General features: G+C 42.9%; 1 protein-coding gene across 1 annotated transcript; it reads right to left on the reverse strand.

The window, feature by feature from the left end:
- Window positions 1–978: 978 nt before the first annotated feature.
- LOC125881291 (zinc finger protein 420-like) lies at window positions 979–16302 on the reverse strand. Its single transcript, XM_049564379.1, has 10 exons — window positions 15659–16302; window positions 15113–15272; window positions 14952–15010; window positions 14807–14879; window positions 13188–14200; window positions 9424–9654; window positions 5900–6059; window positions 5739–5797; window positions 3419–3509; window positions 979–3336 (listed from the first exon to the last, which is right to left on the reverse strand). Exons 1-10 carry the CDS (start codon window positions 15830–15832, stop codon window positions 2333–2335), a joined length of 3024 nt encoding a protein of 1007 aa, XP_049420336.1. The 5' UTR covers window positions 15833–16302; the 3' UTR covers window positions 979–2332.
- Between the last annotated feature and the right edge of the window lie 623 nt (window positions 16303–16925).

The following is a 16925-nucleotide window of genomic DNA, read 5'->3' on the forward strand; positions in this document are numbered from 1 at the left end:
CCGAGAATTTTAATTATTATTATCATTATTTTTAACTATGAAAAGGTATTTGATGAACTCCCTGACATTTAATTAAATTAATGATTATAGAGTTTGTTAAATACATTTATGTGTTGACATAACGATATTGAATTATTAATGTGTTATTATTATTTATTTATTTTGTTATTTATTATTTAATTTTTATTTAATGCAAAGGTTTATTTTGAGATCTTGGAAATGTATTTTTTAAATTTATTTATTTTATTCTTTGACTTTTTGTTTTTTGTACGTGAAACAGCTCTCATGTATTGTGTTATGTTATTGTTTGACATAATTTGTAAATTGTTAATATTTAAATAAAATAAATAAAAATAAATACAAATTATTATTATTATTTTACTTATTTATCTATTTTAATCAGGGTTTGTCGCCCTGATGGAGATTATAACAACACGTTTTATTTACTGTAAATAAATCAAAAAATTCTGAATTATTGAATAAAATATATCATTTACATTTTTTTTTTATTTTGTTGAATATTTTATTGAACTGTATTTTTAAATTATTGAGCCAAATCTTCTCAAAACTTTTAACAAATTTATTTTTATTGGCCCTCAAATAGAAATCTTTTTCTCACTAGTTGGTGTTTTTGTGTATTAACCCTGAATTAGTTTGTTTTACTCGTATAATGTTTAAATATATTCTACATATTCATTATTTATACCTGTGCTGTAAAAACAGGATGAATTTATCTTATGTTCTCTACTGACTTTATGCTCCTGTTGGAATTAAATACAATAAAGAAACCTGGTGTTCATTTATAGATTTTGTGTATAAAATATTTTAATTGAAGCTTTAGAACAGATCAGGTCAAATATCTTCTATAAAGTTAAATTAATGTGTGTTGTGTGTGTATTCTGGATTTAATCAACATGATGCAGTGAACATGTCAGAGGTGTCATGTGACCGTGTGACCACACCTTCAGGCTGAACACATTGAATTTGCAGATTTTATTATTTTCCAAACAAATGAAAAATAGAATCTATGAAATTATAAAAAGCAATACTGTGCGTATGAACATTTACACACTGTTTCAACATGACTGAGGTTCAAGGTTTCAACCAATCAGAAGATCAGAGGACAGCATCTCAGTGGGCGGAGCCACGACATCACTTGTTCCATATTCAGTGGATGAAAAACAAAACAAGGTATAAAGATGACGAATGTCCGCTCATTTTGTCAACTGACTCCGGAAGATTTAAACCTGTTGTAGTTTTGTCCCCACAGCTCTGTGTTTTGACAAGATGTCCTTTATTTCCCAGAATGTTGATTCAAAATTTTCCTGTCTTTATGAAAATGCATTTAGTGTTTTTACAGACTTCTCTATCAAAGCAGATCAATATTACATCATCAATTTCATTCTTTTACTTGCAAAATCTCACATTCATAAACTAAAATTTTCCACTCATAAACCCTCCTTCATGATTTTTGATTTCAGCTCAAACAATAAATCCAATTAATTCTGTTCTCAAAAAATCAGAAAGTGGCAAAAACACTGAACCTGTTGTGCCTGCGTCACGTCTCCTGATCTGATACAAGACTTCTGATCAGATCTCCTGGTGACATCATTTGTTATCTGTATTGTCTTTATGCTTATTAATAATAAAAAAAAAAAAATCAGAAGAAAAAGTTAAGTTTCAGGACAGAAGTCAACTCCCAAAAAGCTTTACTGTGAGAATCATCCAATCAGAGAGCTTCAGACTCTGTTACCAGGCGGCTGAAGGCGGGACAAAGTTAAAGGTTAATCATTGTATTCATGAAAATACGATGCTGTGTTGAGTGTGGAGGATCAGTCAGATCACTGTTCAGAAGGAACCTGAATCAGAGGCTCCACCCACTTTAACACCCGCAAGCTCTGATTGGCCGAACAGGTCCACTTTCTGTCTAATACTCCCAACAATTCAAAATAAATTAAGTAAACTCTTTCCTCAACAAAACTTTAATTAATAACATTCAAGTTTTTCTGTCTCCAACTCCCAAACTGAGGAAACTGTAAATGTTCACGTTTCAGAGCTGCAGCTAAAAATGTAAAATTATTTTCCTCAATTAATCATTTTGTCGATAAACAGACTGTCGATAATGAAACACAGCCTGCTGTGTGATTCAATGCCACGTCTTCAAATGGTGTTTGATCTGTTTCAGGTAGGACTGACCAGAATATCCATATTACCGTAAAACTTCTATTAGTGTTGAAGTGTTGTTTGAAAAACGCCTACAATAATAATTTGATAATTAAAATAATTGCAGATAAATTTTCTGTCTACGGCTGCAGCTCTGATGAGGTCACATTCATGCGTAGCTGCACTTGTGCAGTTTGAGGTTACGCTGGTCCGAGTATCTCTTCCCACACTTGTCACAGATGAACTGTTTGCCGCCGGCGTGGACGTGCCTCTTGTGCGTCCTCAGGTGGCTTCCCTGGCTGAAGGTCTTGCCGCAAATGTCGCAGGCGTACGGCTTCTCACCGGTGTGAACACGCAGGTGCAGCTTCAGGCTGTTGGAGTTGTTGAACTTCTTGTCGCAGAAGTTGCATTCGAACGGCCGCTCTTTGGAGTGCGTGCGGCCGTGTGAGATCAGGCTGCTCTGTTGGCTGAATGTCTTGCCGCACTCTGGGCAGCTGAATGGACGCTCGCCGGTGTGGATCCTCCGATGGATCTTCAGGTTCACGGACTGGCGGAAGCTCTTCCCGCAGAGGTCGCAGCTGTATGGCCGCAAGCCACTGTGAATCCTCAGGTGGTTCTTGAGGTTGACGGCGTGGCGAAAGGTTTTGGGGCACTGCTCGCACTTAAAGGGTTTCTGCCCGGTGTGGATGAGCTCATGAGTTTTGAGCGTGACGGCGCGAGTGAAGCCTTTCCCACAGATGCCACAGATGAAGATCTTCTTGCCAGTGTGGGTGTGCGCGTGGCGGTGCAGGTTCTGCAGCAGGTTGAAGCGGCGTCCACAGGTCTCGCAGCCGTACGGTTTCTCTCCCGTGTGGATGATGGAGTGGGTCTTCAGCTGTGTCTGCTTGGAGAAGCACTTGCCACAGGTCGGACATTTGTACGGCCGCTCGCCGGTGTGCGTCCTTTCGTGGCTCTGCAAGCTCTGCCGCCGGCGGAAATCTCGTCCGCAAACGCTGCAGGAGAATGGCTTCTCACCCGTGTGGATGCGGTAGTGAGACTTCAGGTTGCTCTGAGACGTGAAGGATTTACCGCACGCCGTGCACATGAAGTATTTCCACGTGACGCTCTGCAGAACGAACTCCGGCTGCAGCTGGAGGTCAGAGGTCACCGGCTGGGTGGCTTCAACTCGAGCTCCTAGAGAAGAAACACAAACTGTGATTAAACTGAAGTCTGACAGGTAGTGATCAGGTCTGACAGGTACTAATAAGGTACTCACTCTCAGCAATGGCTCCCAGGTCGATGTTGCCATGCTCGTCTTTAATGGTCACTGCCGGGACAAACAGGTTTTCTTCCTCCTCTTGTTTGGTCTATAGTGACACAACATACAGATGTCACTCTCTCTTGTAATGACACATTTCAAGCATTTGAAGAACAAATTATTTTAAACCTAAGGGTCAAATACTCACACAGACATTCACATAGACCAGTCTGAGCCAGCACAACACTTCACACAGACACTTTAATTAGACGGCAGAAGAAACTTAAGGCCAGGCACCAGCCGGGAATCGGTCAGGGTAAATATCCTCTTACTCCATCAGAATGAAAGTTTGCCAGATTACGAGACCAAATAAAGGCTGAGCCTTTGACTGGCCATGAACGTGATTGTCAAGTCAGCAGAGTTGGATTGTAGAGTCCCCATGTCTGGATCAGATCCCCCATAAAAGAATCATGAACCAACAATGATGGTAACACCCACTCCTGGGGGCAGTAGATTCCTTCAGGGGCTCGTCGGCTCATCTCATGAGCAAATGGTAATTTTAACCAGCCACGTTCCGCTCTGGTCCTGGAGAGGGGAAGAGTGGCCGACCAGTATCGATTTACCTTGGAAGGGACCCCTCTTACAGTCAAGGATGCTTCATTGACAGGATGGGTCGTTCCTAGTTGGGTCCTACAGAGGCTAGGCGAGACTTCTTCCTAACATTCGGTGAACACACATTGGAACACGCAAGTGAGTGCCCAGGTGCGTCAGTGAAGAGGCTCCGCCTTCAATTCCAGCGAATCGCGTTCAAAGAATTGTGGGTACTTCATGCCTGCTGAGGATACAAACATGCATCCTTAAGAATACTCTGATGGAAAGACTCTGTCCTAGGTGGAATTCGAAGGATCCTTGACACTGGAGCAGTCTTTTGGTGGGATTCGATGGCACAGCCTTCTTGAAATTTGTTAAGGGATTCTTCCTTGACTTTAAGAAACACCACCAGATTCAAACAGTGGCAGAAAAAACATTTAGGAGCCTGGACAAGATCTCTGACGGTTCTCTGAAGGGCCTGGATTAAATCTGCATTTCTACTCCTGAATCTGAGGTTCAACAATTGGTCAGAGTCTCCTCTCCAGCATCCTGGAATTAATTTTCCCAGGGAGGCCGAGCAGTGTGACACCCCAAAGATTAGAGCACACCCTCCAGTCCCCTTTTATAAAAATGAGAACCATTCCGCAGTCACTGTACCCGACCTCTACGTGACACTGAAAAGGTGTGTCAACCAAGACAGTCCAACAATGTCCAAAGCCTTCAGCATCTCAGGGTGAATCTCATCCACACCTGGAGCCTTGCTGCCAAGAGGCTCTATCAGGGATATGGGCAAGAGTTCCCCCAAATCGTCAGACTCTACCACCTCCACATAGGATGTGATGGCCAAATTCAGGACTTCCTCAAAGCCTGAGACAAGCCCTGCTTACCCTTCCTGAGGTGTCTAATGGTTTGCCAGAACCTTCTTGAGGAAAGTCCTTCTCCATTGCCTCCCCCAACTCCTCCCAAACCTGTGTTTTTGCTTCAGCGACCACCACGGCCACACAGCCCTTCTGATCAACCACTACCTGACCTCCGTCTTTAGCCTGACAGCCTCCTTTACTGCTGTGTCCACCAGTGGGTTCTTAGCTTGGACAACCTTCTGATCACAACTTTTAGCAGCCACAAAGAAGGCTTTGAACATGGCCCACTCAGATTCCATGTCCCCAGCCTCACCCAGGATGGATTGTGGACAGAGGCATCAGCCAGACGTTCCCAGTTCACTCTCACTACATGTTTGGGTTTACCAGGTCTGTCCGGCAGCCATCAGATCCAACTCATCACCAGGTGGTGATCAGCTGACAGCTCTGCTCCTCTCTTCACCCAAGTGTCAGGTCTAATAATACGACCACAAAGTCGATCATCGATCATTGGCCTCAGGTGTTCTGGTACCAAGTACACTAATAAACCTCCCGGTGCTCGAACATGGTGTTCATTACGGCCAATCCACGAACAGCTCAGCAGTCCAACAACACAGCACCACTCAGGTTCAGATCAGGCAGGCTGTTCCTCCCAATCACCCCCTCCAGGTTTCTCTATGTTTGTCTATGTGAGTGTTGAGGTCCCCCAGAGGCACTGACGGACCACATCTGTGCCCTTGTATTTTGTCCGTAGGACAGACGTCATCCTGCAGAAGCACTCCAGATGTATAACAATGGTTTCACAGGTGAATTTAGAGATGACAGAGCGCACAAAACTCAAACTCAAAGATTTTAGTAGGTTTCACTTTAGAACATTCAAAACGTCTTACCTGAGTGGATCTGTTTATATTTGCGTTCTCCGGTGGGGCTCCATACGAGTGTTCAGCGTCTGTGACGGACAAACCACAACTCATGTTGGTCTGACATCATCATATGTTGGCCTTCCTGATTAGTGTGTTTGACTGGCAGGGGGTGGGGCCTATGTACATACCAACTCGTGTGTTGTTGAGGATGTTGAGAACGCTGGTCTGTGGTCTCTTACCGCCCCTCCCTGACTCTGGTTCCACCAGCAGTTTGGCTTCATCCACAATGTTTATCATCTTCCCCAGAGCCTCGTTCCCCAGAGTCTCCATGACTGCGGCAAACTGCACCTGACAGGGTCAGAGGTCAAACAGTGTAAAAACAACTTCCAGGTCAGTGACGTGGCGCCATCAGACCAAACAGACTTTTTCCCACAGACTGACACAGAGGAGAAAAAAGACGTCTGTAAATCAGTTTCTCTTCCAGGATTTGATCCGTTCAGTCTGAGAATGTTGGACAGTCTAGAAGAGCTGATCAGTAATCAATGATGATGTTTGATTATAGATGAATCTACCCAGCAGGATATAAGGTCATTAAACTGATCAACATATTCAGGAATCAGTATCATCAGATTGATTATTCTGCTGACTGAGCACCATTACTGCAGCTACTTTATTGTGATGACAGTACTTTAGTAACACAGTACTTGTACTCTGTGGTATTAGTACCGTTACTACAGCTACTTTATTTTGATGACAGTACTTTAGTAACAGCGTACTTGTACTCTGTGGTACTGTTACTGCAGCTACTTTATTTTGATGACAGTACTTTAGTAACACAGTACTTGTACTCTGTGGTACTGTTACTGCAGCTACTTTATTGTGATGACAGTACTTTAGTAACACAGTACTTGTACTCTGTACAGCTACTTTATTTTGATGACAGTACTTTAGTAACAGCGTACTTGTACTCTGTGGTACTGTTACTGCAGCTACTTTATTTTGATGACAGTACTTTAGTAACAGAGTACTTGTACTCTGTGGTATTAGTACCGTTACTACAGCTACTTTATTTTGATGACAGTACTTTAGTAACAGCGTACTTGTACTCTGTGGTACTGTTACTGCAGCTACTTTATTGTGATGACAGTACTTTAGTAACACAGTACTTGTACTCTGTGGTACTGTTACTGCAGCTACTTTATTGTGATGACAGTACTTTAGTAACACAGTACTTGTACTCTGTGGTATTAGTACCGTTACTGCAAGTACTTTATTTTGATGACAGTACTTTAGTTACGGAGTACTTGTACTCTGTGGTACTGTTACTGCAGCTACTTTATTGTGATGACAGTACTTTAGTAACAGAGTACTTGTACTCTGTGGTATTAGTACCGTTACAGCTACTTTATTTTGATGACAGTACTTTAGTAACAGCGCATTTGTACTCTGTGGTACTGTTACTGCAGCTACTTTATTGTGATGACAGTACTTTAGTAACACAGTACTTGTACTCTGTGGTACTGTTACTGCAGCTACTTTATTGTGATGACAGTACTTTAGTAACACAGTACTTGTACTCTGTGGTATTAGTACCGTTACTACAGCTACTTTATTTTGATGACAGTACTTTAGTAACAGCGTGCTTTGTACTCTGTGGTACTGTTACTGCAGCTACTTTATTTTGATGACAGTACTTTAGTAACACAGTACTTGTACTCTGTGGTACTGTTACTGCAGCTACTTTATTGTGATGACAGTACTTTAGTAACACAGTACTTGTACTCTGTGGTATTAGTACGTACTACAGCTACTTTATTTTGATGACAGTACTTTAGTAACAGCGTCCTTGTACTCTGTGGTACTGTTACTGCAGCTACTATATTTTGATGACAGTACTTTAGTAACAGAGTACTTGTACTCTGTGGTATTAGTACCGTTACTACAGCTACTTTATTTTCATGCCACTACTTTAGTTACAGCGCACTTGTACTCTGTGGTACTGTTACTGCAGCTACTTTATTGTGATGACAGTACTTTAGTAACACAGTACTTGTACTCTGTGGTACTGTTACTGCAGCTACTTTATTGTGATGACAGTACTTTAGTAACACAGTACTTGTACTCTGTGGTATTAGTACCGTTACTGCAAGTACTTTATTTTGATGACAGTACTTTAGTTACGGAGTACTTGTACTCTGTGGTACTGTTACTGCAGCTACTTTATTGTGATGACAGTACTTTAGTAACAGAGTACTTGTACTCTGTGGTATTAGTACCGTTACTACAGCTACTTTATTTTGATGACAGTACTTTAGTAACAGCGTACTTGTACTCTGTGGTACTGTTACTGCAGCTACTTTATTGTGATGACAGTACTTTAGTAACACAGTACTTGTACTCTGTGGTACTGTTACTGCAGCTACTTTATTGTGATGACAGTACTTTAGTAACACAGTACTTGTACTCTGTGGTATTAGTACCGTTACTGCAAGTACTTTATTTTGATGACAGTACTTTAGTAACAGAGTACTTGTACTCTGTGGTACTGTTACTGCAGCTACTTTATTGTGATGACAGTACTTTAGTAACACAGTACTTGTACTCTGTGGTATTAGTACCGTTACTGCAGGTACTTTATTGTGATGACAGTACTTTAGTAACAGAGTACTTGTACTCTGTGGTACTGTTACTGCAGCTACTTTATTGTGATGACAGTACTTTAGTAACACAGTACTTGTACTCTGTGGTATTAGTACCGTTACTACAGCTACTTTATTTTGATGACAGTACTTTAGTAACAGCGTACTTGTACTCTGTGGTACTGTTACTGCAGCTACTTTATTTTGATGACAGTACTTTAGTAACACAGTACTTGTACTCTGTGGTATTAGTACCGTTACTACAGCTACTTTATTTTGATGACAGTACTTTAGTAACACAGTACTTGTACTCTGTGGTACTGTTACTGCAGCTACTTTATTGTGATGACAGTACTTTAGTAACACAGTACTTGTACTCTGTGGTATTAGTACCGTTACTGCAAGTACTTTATTTTGATGACAGTACTTTAGTTACGGAGTACTTGTACTCTGTGGTACTGTTACTGCAGCTACTTTATTGTGATGACAGTACTTTAGTAACACAGTACTTGTACTCTGTGGTATTAGTACCGTTACTGCAGGTACTTTATTTTGATGACAGTACTTTAGTAACACAGTACTTGTACTCTGTGGTATTAGTACCATTACTGCAGGTACTTTATTTTGATGACAGTACTTTAGTTACGGAGTACTTGTACTCTGTGGTACTGTTACTGCAGCTACTTTATTGTGATGACAGTACTTTAGTAACACAGTACTTGTACTCTGTGGTATTAGTACCGTTACTGCAGCTACTTTATTGTGATGACGGTGCTTTAGTAACACAGTACTTGTACTCTGTGGTATTAGTACCGTTACTGCAGCTACTTTATTGTGATGACGGTGCTTTAGTTACAGAGTACTTGTACTCTGTGATATTAGAACCGTTACTGTAGCTACTTTATTTTGATGACAGTACTTTAGTAACTGATTACCTGTACTCTGTGGTATTAGTACCGTTACTGCAGGCACTTTATTTTGATGACAGTACTTTAGTAACACAGTACTTGTACTCTGTGGTGTAAGTATCGTTACTGCAGTTACACGTCACCCAGGGACCCCCGGCTCCTCACCATCTTCCCCCGGCTGTCGGCCTGCAGAGGCGGCTCCTGTCCGCTCCGGACCTCCAGGCGGAGCAGGCAGGTCGAGCTGTCCTCCACCAGCTTCTTCAGCTCCGCCACCGCAGCGTGGACCAGAGACTCCATGACGGCGGCCAGGCCCGTGTACAGGCCCGCGGAGGAGCTCATCCTGCCGGATAACAGCAGCCGCTGCTCCCGCTCAACAACAACCGAGGCTAACTGCGGCTAACGGCTAATGCTAAGCGGCTCGCGGGGGACATGAGCTGAGCCCGGTTTGTTCTAGATTCTTCTTAAATCATTAAAGTCATTAAAACACTTCAGGAGAAAACAAGTCCGACATGAGTTCACAACAACAAACTGCAGACACAAGCTGCTCCGAGGCTGTCTCTGTTCACTTCCGGGTTCACTCTTCTTCTTCTTCTTTTTTTAACGGTGACTTCCATCCAGGCGGAGCATTATCGCCCCCAGCTGTTAGTGTCCTCGTGTCCCTGTTAATTCTTTTAAGGGACTGTTCTCTACTTATCAGAGGAGGGCTCTTTGAATCGGAGGTAAAATAAATGCAAAATAAAACCATTTAAATCTGTATGCCCCCCCAGCCAACATAAAAACACAAGTCCACGCTCAGTGCTTAAAAACATATTTGACACGGCTCCCTCTTTATGCACCACCTGCTCATAAGTAACGAACAGTCCCTAAAGTACAGAGAAGAGTTACATTTAGGGACTGTTTTGATATACTGATTTAAATGGTTTTATTTTGTGTTTATCTTACTGCAGATGTTTGAAGAAAACATGTCTGCTTTATTTTTTTAAATTATTTTAAGTATAAACTGAGGAATTATGTATATTCATATTTTGTAAAATCATAATTATTCAGATATATTAAGATATATCATGTTGATTAAGCTATATATGTAATATTAATATTATATTGGTGACATATATGACACATTCAGACTGGTTTATATTCGTAAGTCAGCGATAATGGTAATTTATATTATACACTGTCAGACAAAAATAACGCACGTAAATATATAATATAAATTACCAAATATCTAACAAAATATGAACCTGTCTATCTTATATGATAGATATTTAGTCATTAAAATTCTATATTTACATGCATTATTTTTGTCTGACCAAGTTAAATGGTAATAAAAACTATATTTATTAAAGTCTGAGGAGGAAGCTTTGTTTCTTATGAAGGAGATGGGATTTAATAAGTTTATATTTCCTCCTGCTCCTTTTCAGATGTGTCAATCAAACTATGAAGTGACAACTGATTTTTACATTTTGCTTTCATAATTATTTTCTGTCTGATTTGTATGTTTTTTACATGGTCAAAATACATATCAAATATTATATTTCTAGCTTTATTTGATCTTTAACTATATGTATATATTCATATTTATTATGTAATATCTTATTGATAAATGTGTTGTAAAGACATAACTTCATATTATGTTCTAAACTGACTGTAGCTGTTTTACATTGTTGTAACTCAACAATAAAAACTGGTGTTACAGAGCTTATGAATAAAATGTTTTATTTTCTTTAAGACTCATGAGGTTAAATATAGATGATAGATTAATAAATTAAATCAACATCGGGCACAGTAAATATGTCAGAGGTGTCATGTGACCACATGATGTCTGACATACGTTTCTACATTTATTATTTTCCAAACAAATGAAAAACAGAGTCTAAACAGTAAGAAAAACAATGTGCACATGTAAATATTTACAAACCATTTCAACAACAGAGCATAACTCGGATATATGGTTTCAACCAATGAGAACACAGCTTGTCAGTGGGCGGGGCTTACATCAGGTGAGGTAACTTGTTCCAGATTCAGAGGTTCAAACATCAGATGAAATCAAAGAAACTATAAAGAATTTCTTTACAGCTTCCTTGGAGGAAATAAGGAAAGGTCAAAGGTCACAGGAGAGAGGGCAACTACAGCTCCCAGAAAGCTTTGCTATAAGAATCATCCAATCAGAGGGCAGCTGAAGGCGGGACAAAGTCACAGGCTTATTTCTGCAGAACTCAGTGGACACGTTTGAATCAGTTAAAAAGTTAAAGGTTCAGTTTGTAACTTTTCACATATATTAAATGTTTTTATTGTGAACAGGTGAACTGACTGTGACTAAACTTTAAGAATGTTTCACCTGTGAGACCGTTTATGTGTTCGTGTTTTTAATGGTGAGATTCTGGTGAAAAAACTTTGTGCTGAATCGACTGGATAAATGAGACCTGGATCAGTTGACCTGCTGTTAAACATGGTCGTTATTTTTGGGATTCTTCATTCACCCTGGAGGCAGGTGAGAGCTAAAGTCACCGCTCTGTGGTTGTATGACTCCGCCCATAAGTCCATTCCGTGGTTGTATGACTCCGCCCACCAGTCCAGTGTCTCTGGCAGTTCAAAATCTTTACAATCAGCACAGTGTCAAGATTAGAGTCACCAATTCAGTATCTGACCAAATGTCTCCCCTTCTGTTCCTGAGATATGATGTTAAAACATGATGATGTCACAGTCAAGCTGACCTTTGACCTTCATTATTTTAGACATTTGTGTCAAGTTTTATTGTAATTAGCGTATGAAGTCACAGTGACCTTTGACCTCCAAATACTAATTAGTTTATTCTTCGGTCCAAGTGGACGTTTGTGCCAAAGATAATCTCATTCCCACAAGGCATTCTCGAGAAGCATGAAAACAAAGTTTTCTACACAAACTCAAGGTAACGTAACATGATGAATGACTGATGTACAAAAGGTCATTTTGTGGTGAAATATTCCTTTAAACACTGAGACTTTCCTCGGTGTGTTCAGTTGCCTCTAAGATCCTGTGGACTGACTCCTATGTGAAGGAAAATCAAAGGAAGTGACATGATGCTGCTACTGACAGTCTTTCCTTTCTTCAGCTGCACTGCAGTCCTAAGAGTAAACAACAGCCGCTAACGTTAGCTAAGAAGCATAGTCTGCTAACGTCAGCAAACAACCTTCACCCACCACAACACAGAGTCCACACATACACATACTGTGTTTCTATTCTGCAGCATCGGCCCAAAGACAGACCTTCAGTTAGCAGCTGTAACGTTAGCAACACAAGCACCGGGGGAAGATCCCAGACCCTCCAAAATCCCCTCCAGATCAGATCTGTTTGTGTTGTTACACAGGTCCAACTCAACGGCACCAGCCAGCTGTACACGCTGAGGCTGGAGTTTGCCACAGCTGCTGACTGACAGACTGTCTCCAGAGCTGCTGTCCGCTCTCGTCCCAGGGAAGTAGTGTCGTAGAGGGTGGGAGTGAGGCAGATGGACCGCACAGTGTACAGGTTCGGTAATTCATCTCATCTGAGGTCTGATAAACGTTCAACAAACTCAGTGCTAGCAAAAAAAACATCATTCTATGTCTTTCCTGGATGTATCAGTCAGCTAGGTTTCCAAAACTACTTCATCAGCTAACCTGAGCCGTGATGCTAACTCATGATTTATGACAAACGGTGTTTGTTAAACAAACAATAAAAGATGTAACGGTACACATCAAAGGTGTAAAACTAACGACTGCTTTCTACCAACTATGAGTGTCCAACGAGCCAACCTGTCACTGTGGCTCTGAACTCAGGACCAATTAGGTCACTGTTCCGTTAGAAAACTACATTTTATTCGTCCAATCACACGAGGTCACGTTCACACCTTATGTGTGCGGCATCAGGTTGTGCTGATGTTGGTGTCTCTTCCTTCACTTGTCACAGATGACCTGCTTGCCGCCAGCGTGGATCAGCTTCTTGTGCGTCCTCAGGTGGTTGTCCTGCCTGAAGGTCTTGCCGCAGAGGTCACAGGCATACGGCTTCTCGCCGGTGTGGACGCGCAGGTGCAGTTTCAGGCCGTTGGGGTTGTTGAACATCCTGCCACAGATGTCGCAGGCATGTGGCTTCTCACCAGTGTGGACACGTCGATGCAGCTTCAGGCTGTTGGCGGTGTTGAACTTGTTGTCACAGAGGTCGCAGGCGTACGGCTTCTCACCGGTGTGGGTGCGCAGGTGCAACTTCAGGCTGTGGGCGATGTTGAACGTCTTGTCGCAGTAGCTGCAGGCAAACGGCCGCTCTGTGGAGTGTGAGCGGCGGTGTGAGATCAGGCTGCTCCGCAGGCTGAACGCCTTACCGCACTCCTGGCAGCTGAACGGACGCTCGCCAGTGTGGATCCTCTGGTGGTTCCTGAGGTTGACGGCATCACAGAAGGTTTTGGAACACTGCTGGCACCGGAAGGGGTTCTCCCCACTGTGGGTGAGCTCGTGATTTTTGAGCGTGACGGCACGGGTGAAGCCTTTCCCACAGACGCCGCAAACGAAGACCTTGTTGTTGGTGTGGGTGAGCAGGTGGCGGTGCAGGTTCTGCAGCACGTTGAAGCGGCGTCCACAGGTCTCGCAACCGTACGGTTTCTCTCCCGTGTGGATGATGGAGTGCGTCTTCATTGTGGTGTGGCTAGAGAAACCCTTGCCACAGGTCGGACACTTGTATGGCCGCTCGCCTGTGTGTGTCCTTGCGTGGTTCTTCAGGCTCTGCCGCCGGCGGAAATCTTGCCCGCAGACACCGCAGAAGAACGGTTTCTCGCCCGTGTGGATGCGGTAGTGAGACTTCAAGCTGCTCTGAGATGTGAAGGATTTACCGCACGCAGTGCATGTGAAGTATTTCCACGTGACGCTCTGCAGAACGAACTCCGGCTGCGGCTGAGAGTCAGAGGTCACCGGCTCGGCAGCCTCTACTGGAGCTCCTGGAGGAGAAAAACAAACCGTCAGAGCTGCAAAGGTCAGTCAGCCGACACAAAACTAACTAACTAACCAGCACCTGTTCTGACGGTTTAATAATCATCTGAGCCATTAAACAAGCAAAAGCCAAAGTTTGATGTCACATGTCAGAACGAGCTGTGAATGTAGACACAGAACATCTGAAGGCTTCAGACCTTCAGGAGGACAGATGGTGAGGACAGGTGGACGTACAGGAGGGGATGAAGATATGACAGAGTTCCCTCAGCCCCCACACCACTTCTATTCTTGCCCATAGCCTTGTCACCTCCCGCTTCGACTACTGCAATTCTCTCTTCTTTGGTCTCCCTCACAAGCCCCTCCATAAGCTTCAAATGGTCCAAAACTCCACTGCTCGTATCATCAACAAAACCCCCTCATTCCACCACATCACCCCGGTCCTCTAGCAACTTCACTGGCTTCCAGTTAAATTCAGGATTCACTTCAAAATTCTCTTTCACACATTCAAGGCCATCCATAACCTCGCCCCCCATATTATTATTATTACTATTACGGGGACTTAAATGTGTGACTCTGATGCCCTCCTCTCTGACAGATATTGATCAGGTACTCACTCTCAGCGTCTCCTTCCTGGTCGATGTCGTCAAGTTCCTCCTTCACGGTGACCATCTCCTCCTCTGGATCTGTCTGCAGGGACACAACATACAGACGTCACAGTCAGGTCAGTGAACGCATCACTGATGAGCAGGTGAGTCTTACCTGAGTGGATTTGTGTGTGTTGGAGCTCTCTGATTGGACTCCATACGAATGTTCTGCCTCTGTGACAGAGAAACAGCACCTCATGTTAGTCTGACATCATCACGTGGTAGCTTTCCTGATTGGTGTGACTGACTGTCAGGGGGCGGGACCTGTGTACATACCAACCCGTGATTCGCTGAAGATCTTGAGGACGCTGGTCTGTGGTTTCTCTCCGCCCCTGCCTGGTTCTGGTTCCACCAGCAGTTTGGCTTCATCCACAATGTTTATCATCTTCCCCAGAGCCTCGTTCCCCAGAGTCTCCATGACTGCGGCAAACTGCACCTGACAGGGTCAGAGGTCAGAGGTCAGACTGCAGCTGACAGGGTCAGAGGTATTAGTAGTATTACTGCCGGTATTTTGATGACAGTACTTTAGTAACACAGTACTTGTACTCTGTGGTATTAGTACCGTTACTGCAGGTACTTTATTGTGATGACAGTACTTTAGTAACACAGTACTTGTACTCTGTGGTATTAGTACCGTTACTGCAGGTACTTTATTTTGATGACAGTACTTTAGTAACTGATTACCTGTACTCTGCGGTATTAATACCGTTACTGTCGGTATTTTATTTTGATGACAGTACTTTAGTAACACAGTACTTGTACTCTGTGGTGTAAGTATCGTTACTGCAGTTACACGTCACCCAGGGACCCCCGGCTCCTCACCATCTTCCCCCGACTGTCGGCCTGCAGAGGCGGCTCCTGTCCGCTCCGGACCTCCAGGCGGAGCAGGCAGGTCGAGCTGTCCTCCACCAGCTTCTTCAGCTCCGCCACCGCAGCGTGGACCAGAGACTCCATGACGGCGGCCAGCTGAGTGTACAGGCCCGCGGAGGAGCTCATCCTGCCGGCTAACAGCAGCCGCTGCTCCCGCTCAACAACAACCGAGGCTAACTGCGGCTAACGGCTAATGCTAAGCGGCTCGCGGGGGACATGAGCTGAGCCCGGTTTGTTCTAGATTCTTCTTAAATCGTTAAAGTCATTAAAACACTTCAGGAGAAAACAAGTCCGACATGAGTTCATAACAACAAACTGCAGACACAAGCTGCTCCGAGGCTGTCTCTGTTCACTTCCGGGTTCACTCTTCTTCTTCTCTCGGTTTATTGGAGGATCGACAGCAACTCTAAGGTACTTACCGCCACCTGCTGTACAGAGTGAGCAGCATCATATCCATTTATCTTGTTTCCTAAATCTTCCTGAGAAGAGGTGGTAAAAAAAAAGTTATCTTAGCCAACACCCTGGACAGGTCACCAGACTATCACAGGGCTGACACATAGAGACAGACAACCATTCACACTCACATTCACACCTACGGACAATTTAGAGTCACCAATTAACCTGCATGTCTTTGGATATATCTTTGGATATATATCAAACATCTCTGATCATCAGGCTGTAATGAGACAGAATCACTGTGCTGCTGCCAGAGGAGCCGCTGAATGAGTTCCCTCTGAGCGGACGCCACAGTTTATTCCACACTACTGAAGCTCCTCCTCTTTTTGGAACCACCGCAGAGTTGATCATCATTTCACTGTCAGCCATGTTTGTTGTTGCCGTGGGTAACAGTCAGACGTCAATATGTCTACAAGTCCAAATATCACGATCATGTCCTGATGTGTCGTCACAGATAGAGAAAATAATTTATTATATAAATATAGATAATATGAAACATATATCAAACATTAATGATGTGTTCATTTGTCAGATAGAAATGTTCCTGCAGAAAGGTTCAAGGTTCATCAGTGTCAAATTAACAAAGTTCAAAGAATTAAATAAACTCTGCTCACAGACTCTGTCACTTAAATATTTATAAAACATAAAACAAGTTAATGATATAAATCAGCAGAATATAAACTGGTTGAACTGCTGACAGCACAACAGGAAATAAATATGTACGTACAGACAGTTTCCTGTGAAGAGAGTGGACGTCTGTAGA

Source organism: Epinephelus fuscoguttatus, linkage group LG20, assembly GCF_011397635.1.
Source record: "Epinephelus fuscoguttatus linkage group LG20, E.fuscoguttatus.final_Chr_v1".
Lineage (NCBI taxonomy): Eukaryota > Metazoa > Chordata > Actinopteri > Perciformes > Serranidae > Epinephelus > Epinephelus fuscoguttatus.

What these genes read in the sequence shown, in the direction of transcription:
- LOC125881291 (XM_049564379.1), bottom strand. Translation starts at nt 15,832, where the DNA reads ATGAGCTCCTCCGCGGGCCTGTACACTCAGCTGGCCGCCGTCATGGAG. An exon ending in CCAGGAAGGAGACGCTGAGA is followed by an intron (nt 14,201 to 14,806) that starts GTGAGTACCTGA and finishes TTTCTCCTCCAG; the next exon opens with GAGCTCCAGTAGAGGCTGCC. An exon ending in TCCACGCTGGCGGCAAGCAG is followed by an intron (nt 9,655 to 13,187) that starts GTCATCTGTGAC and finishes ATTAGCCGTTAG; the next exon opens with CCGCAGTTAGCCTCGGTTGT.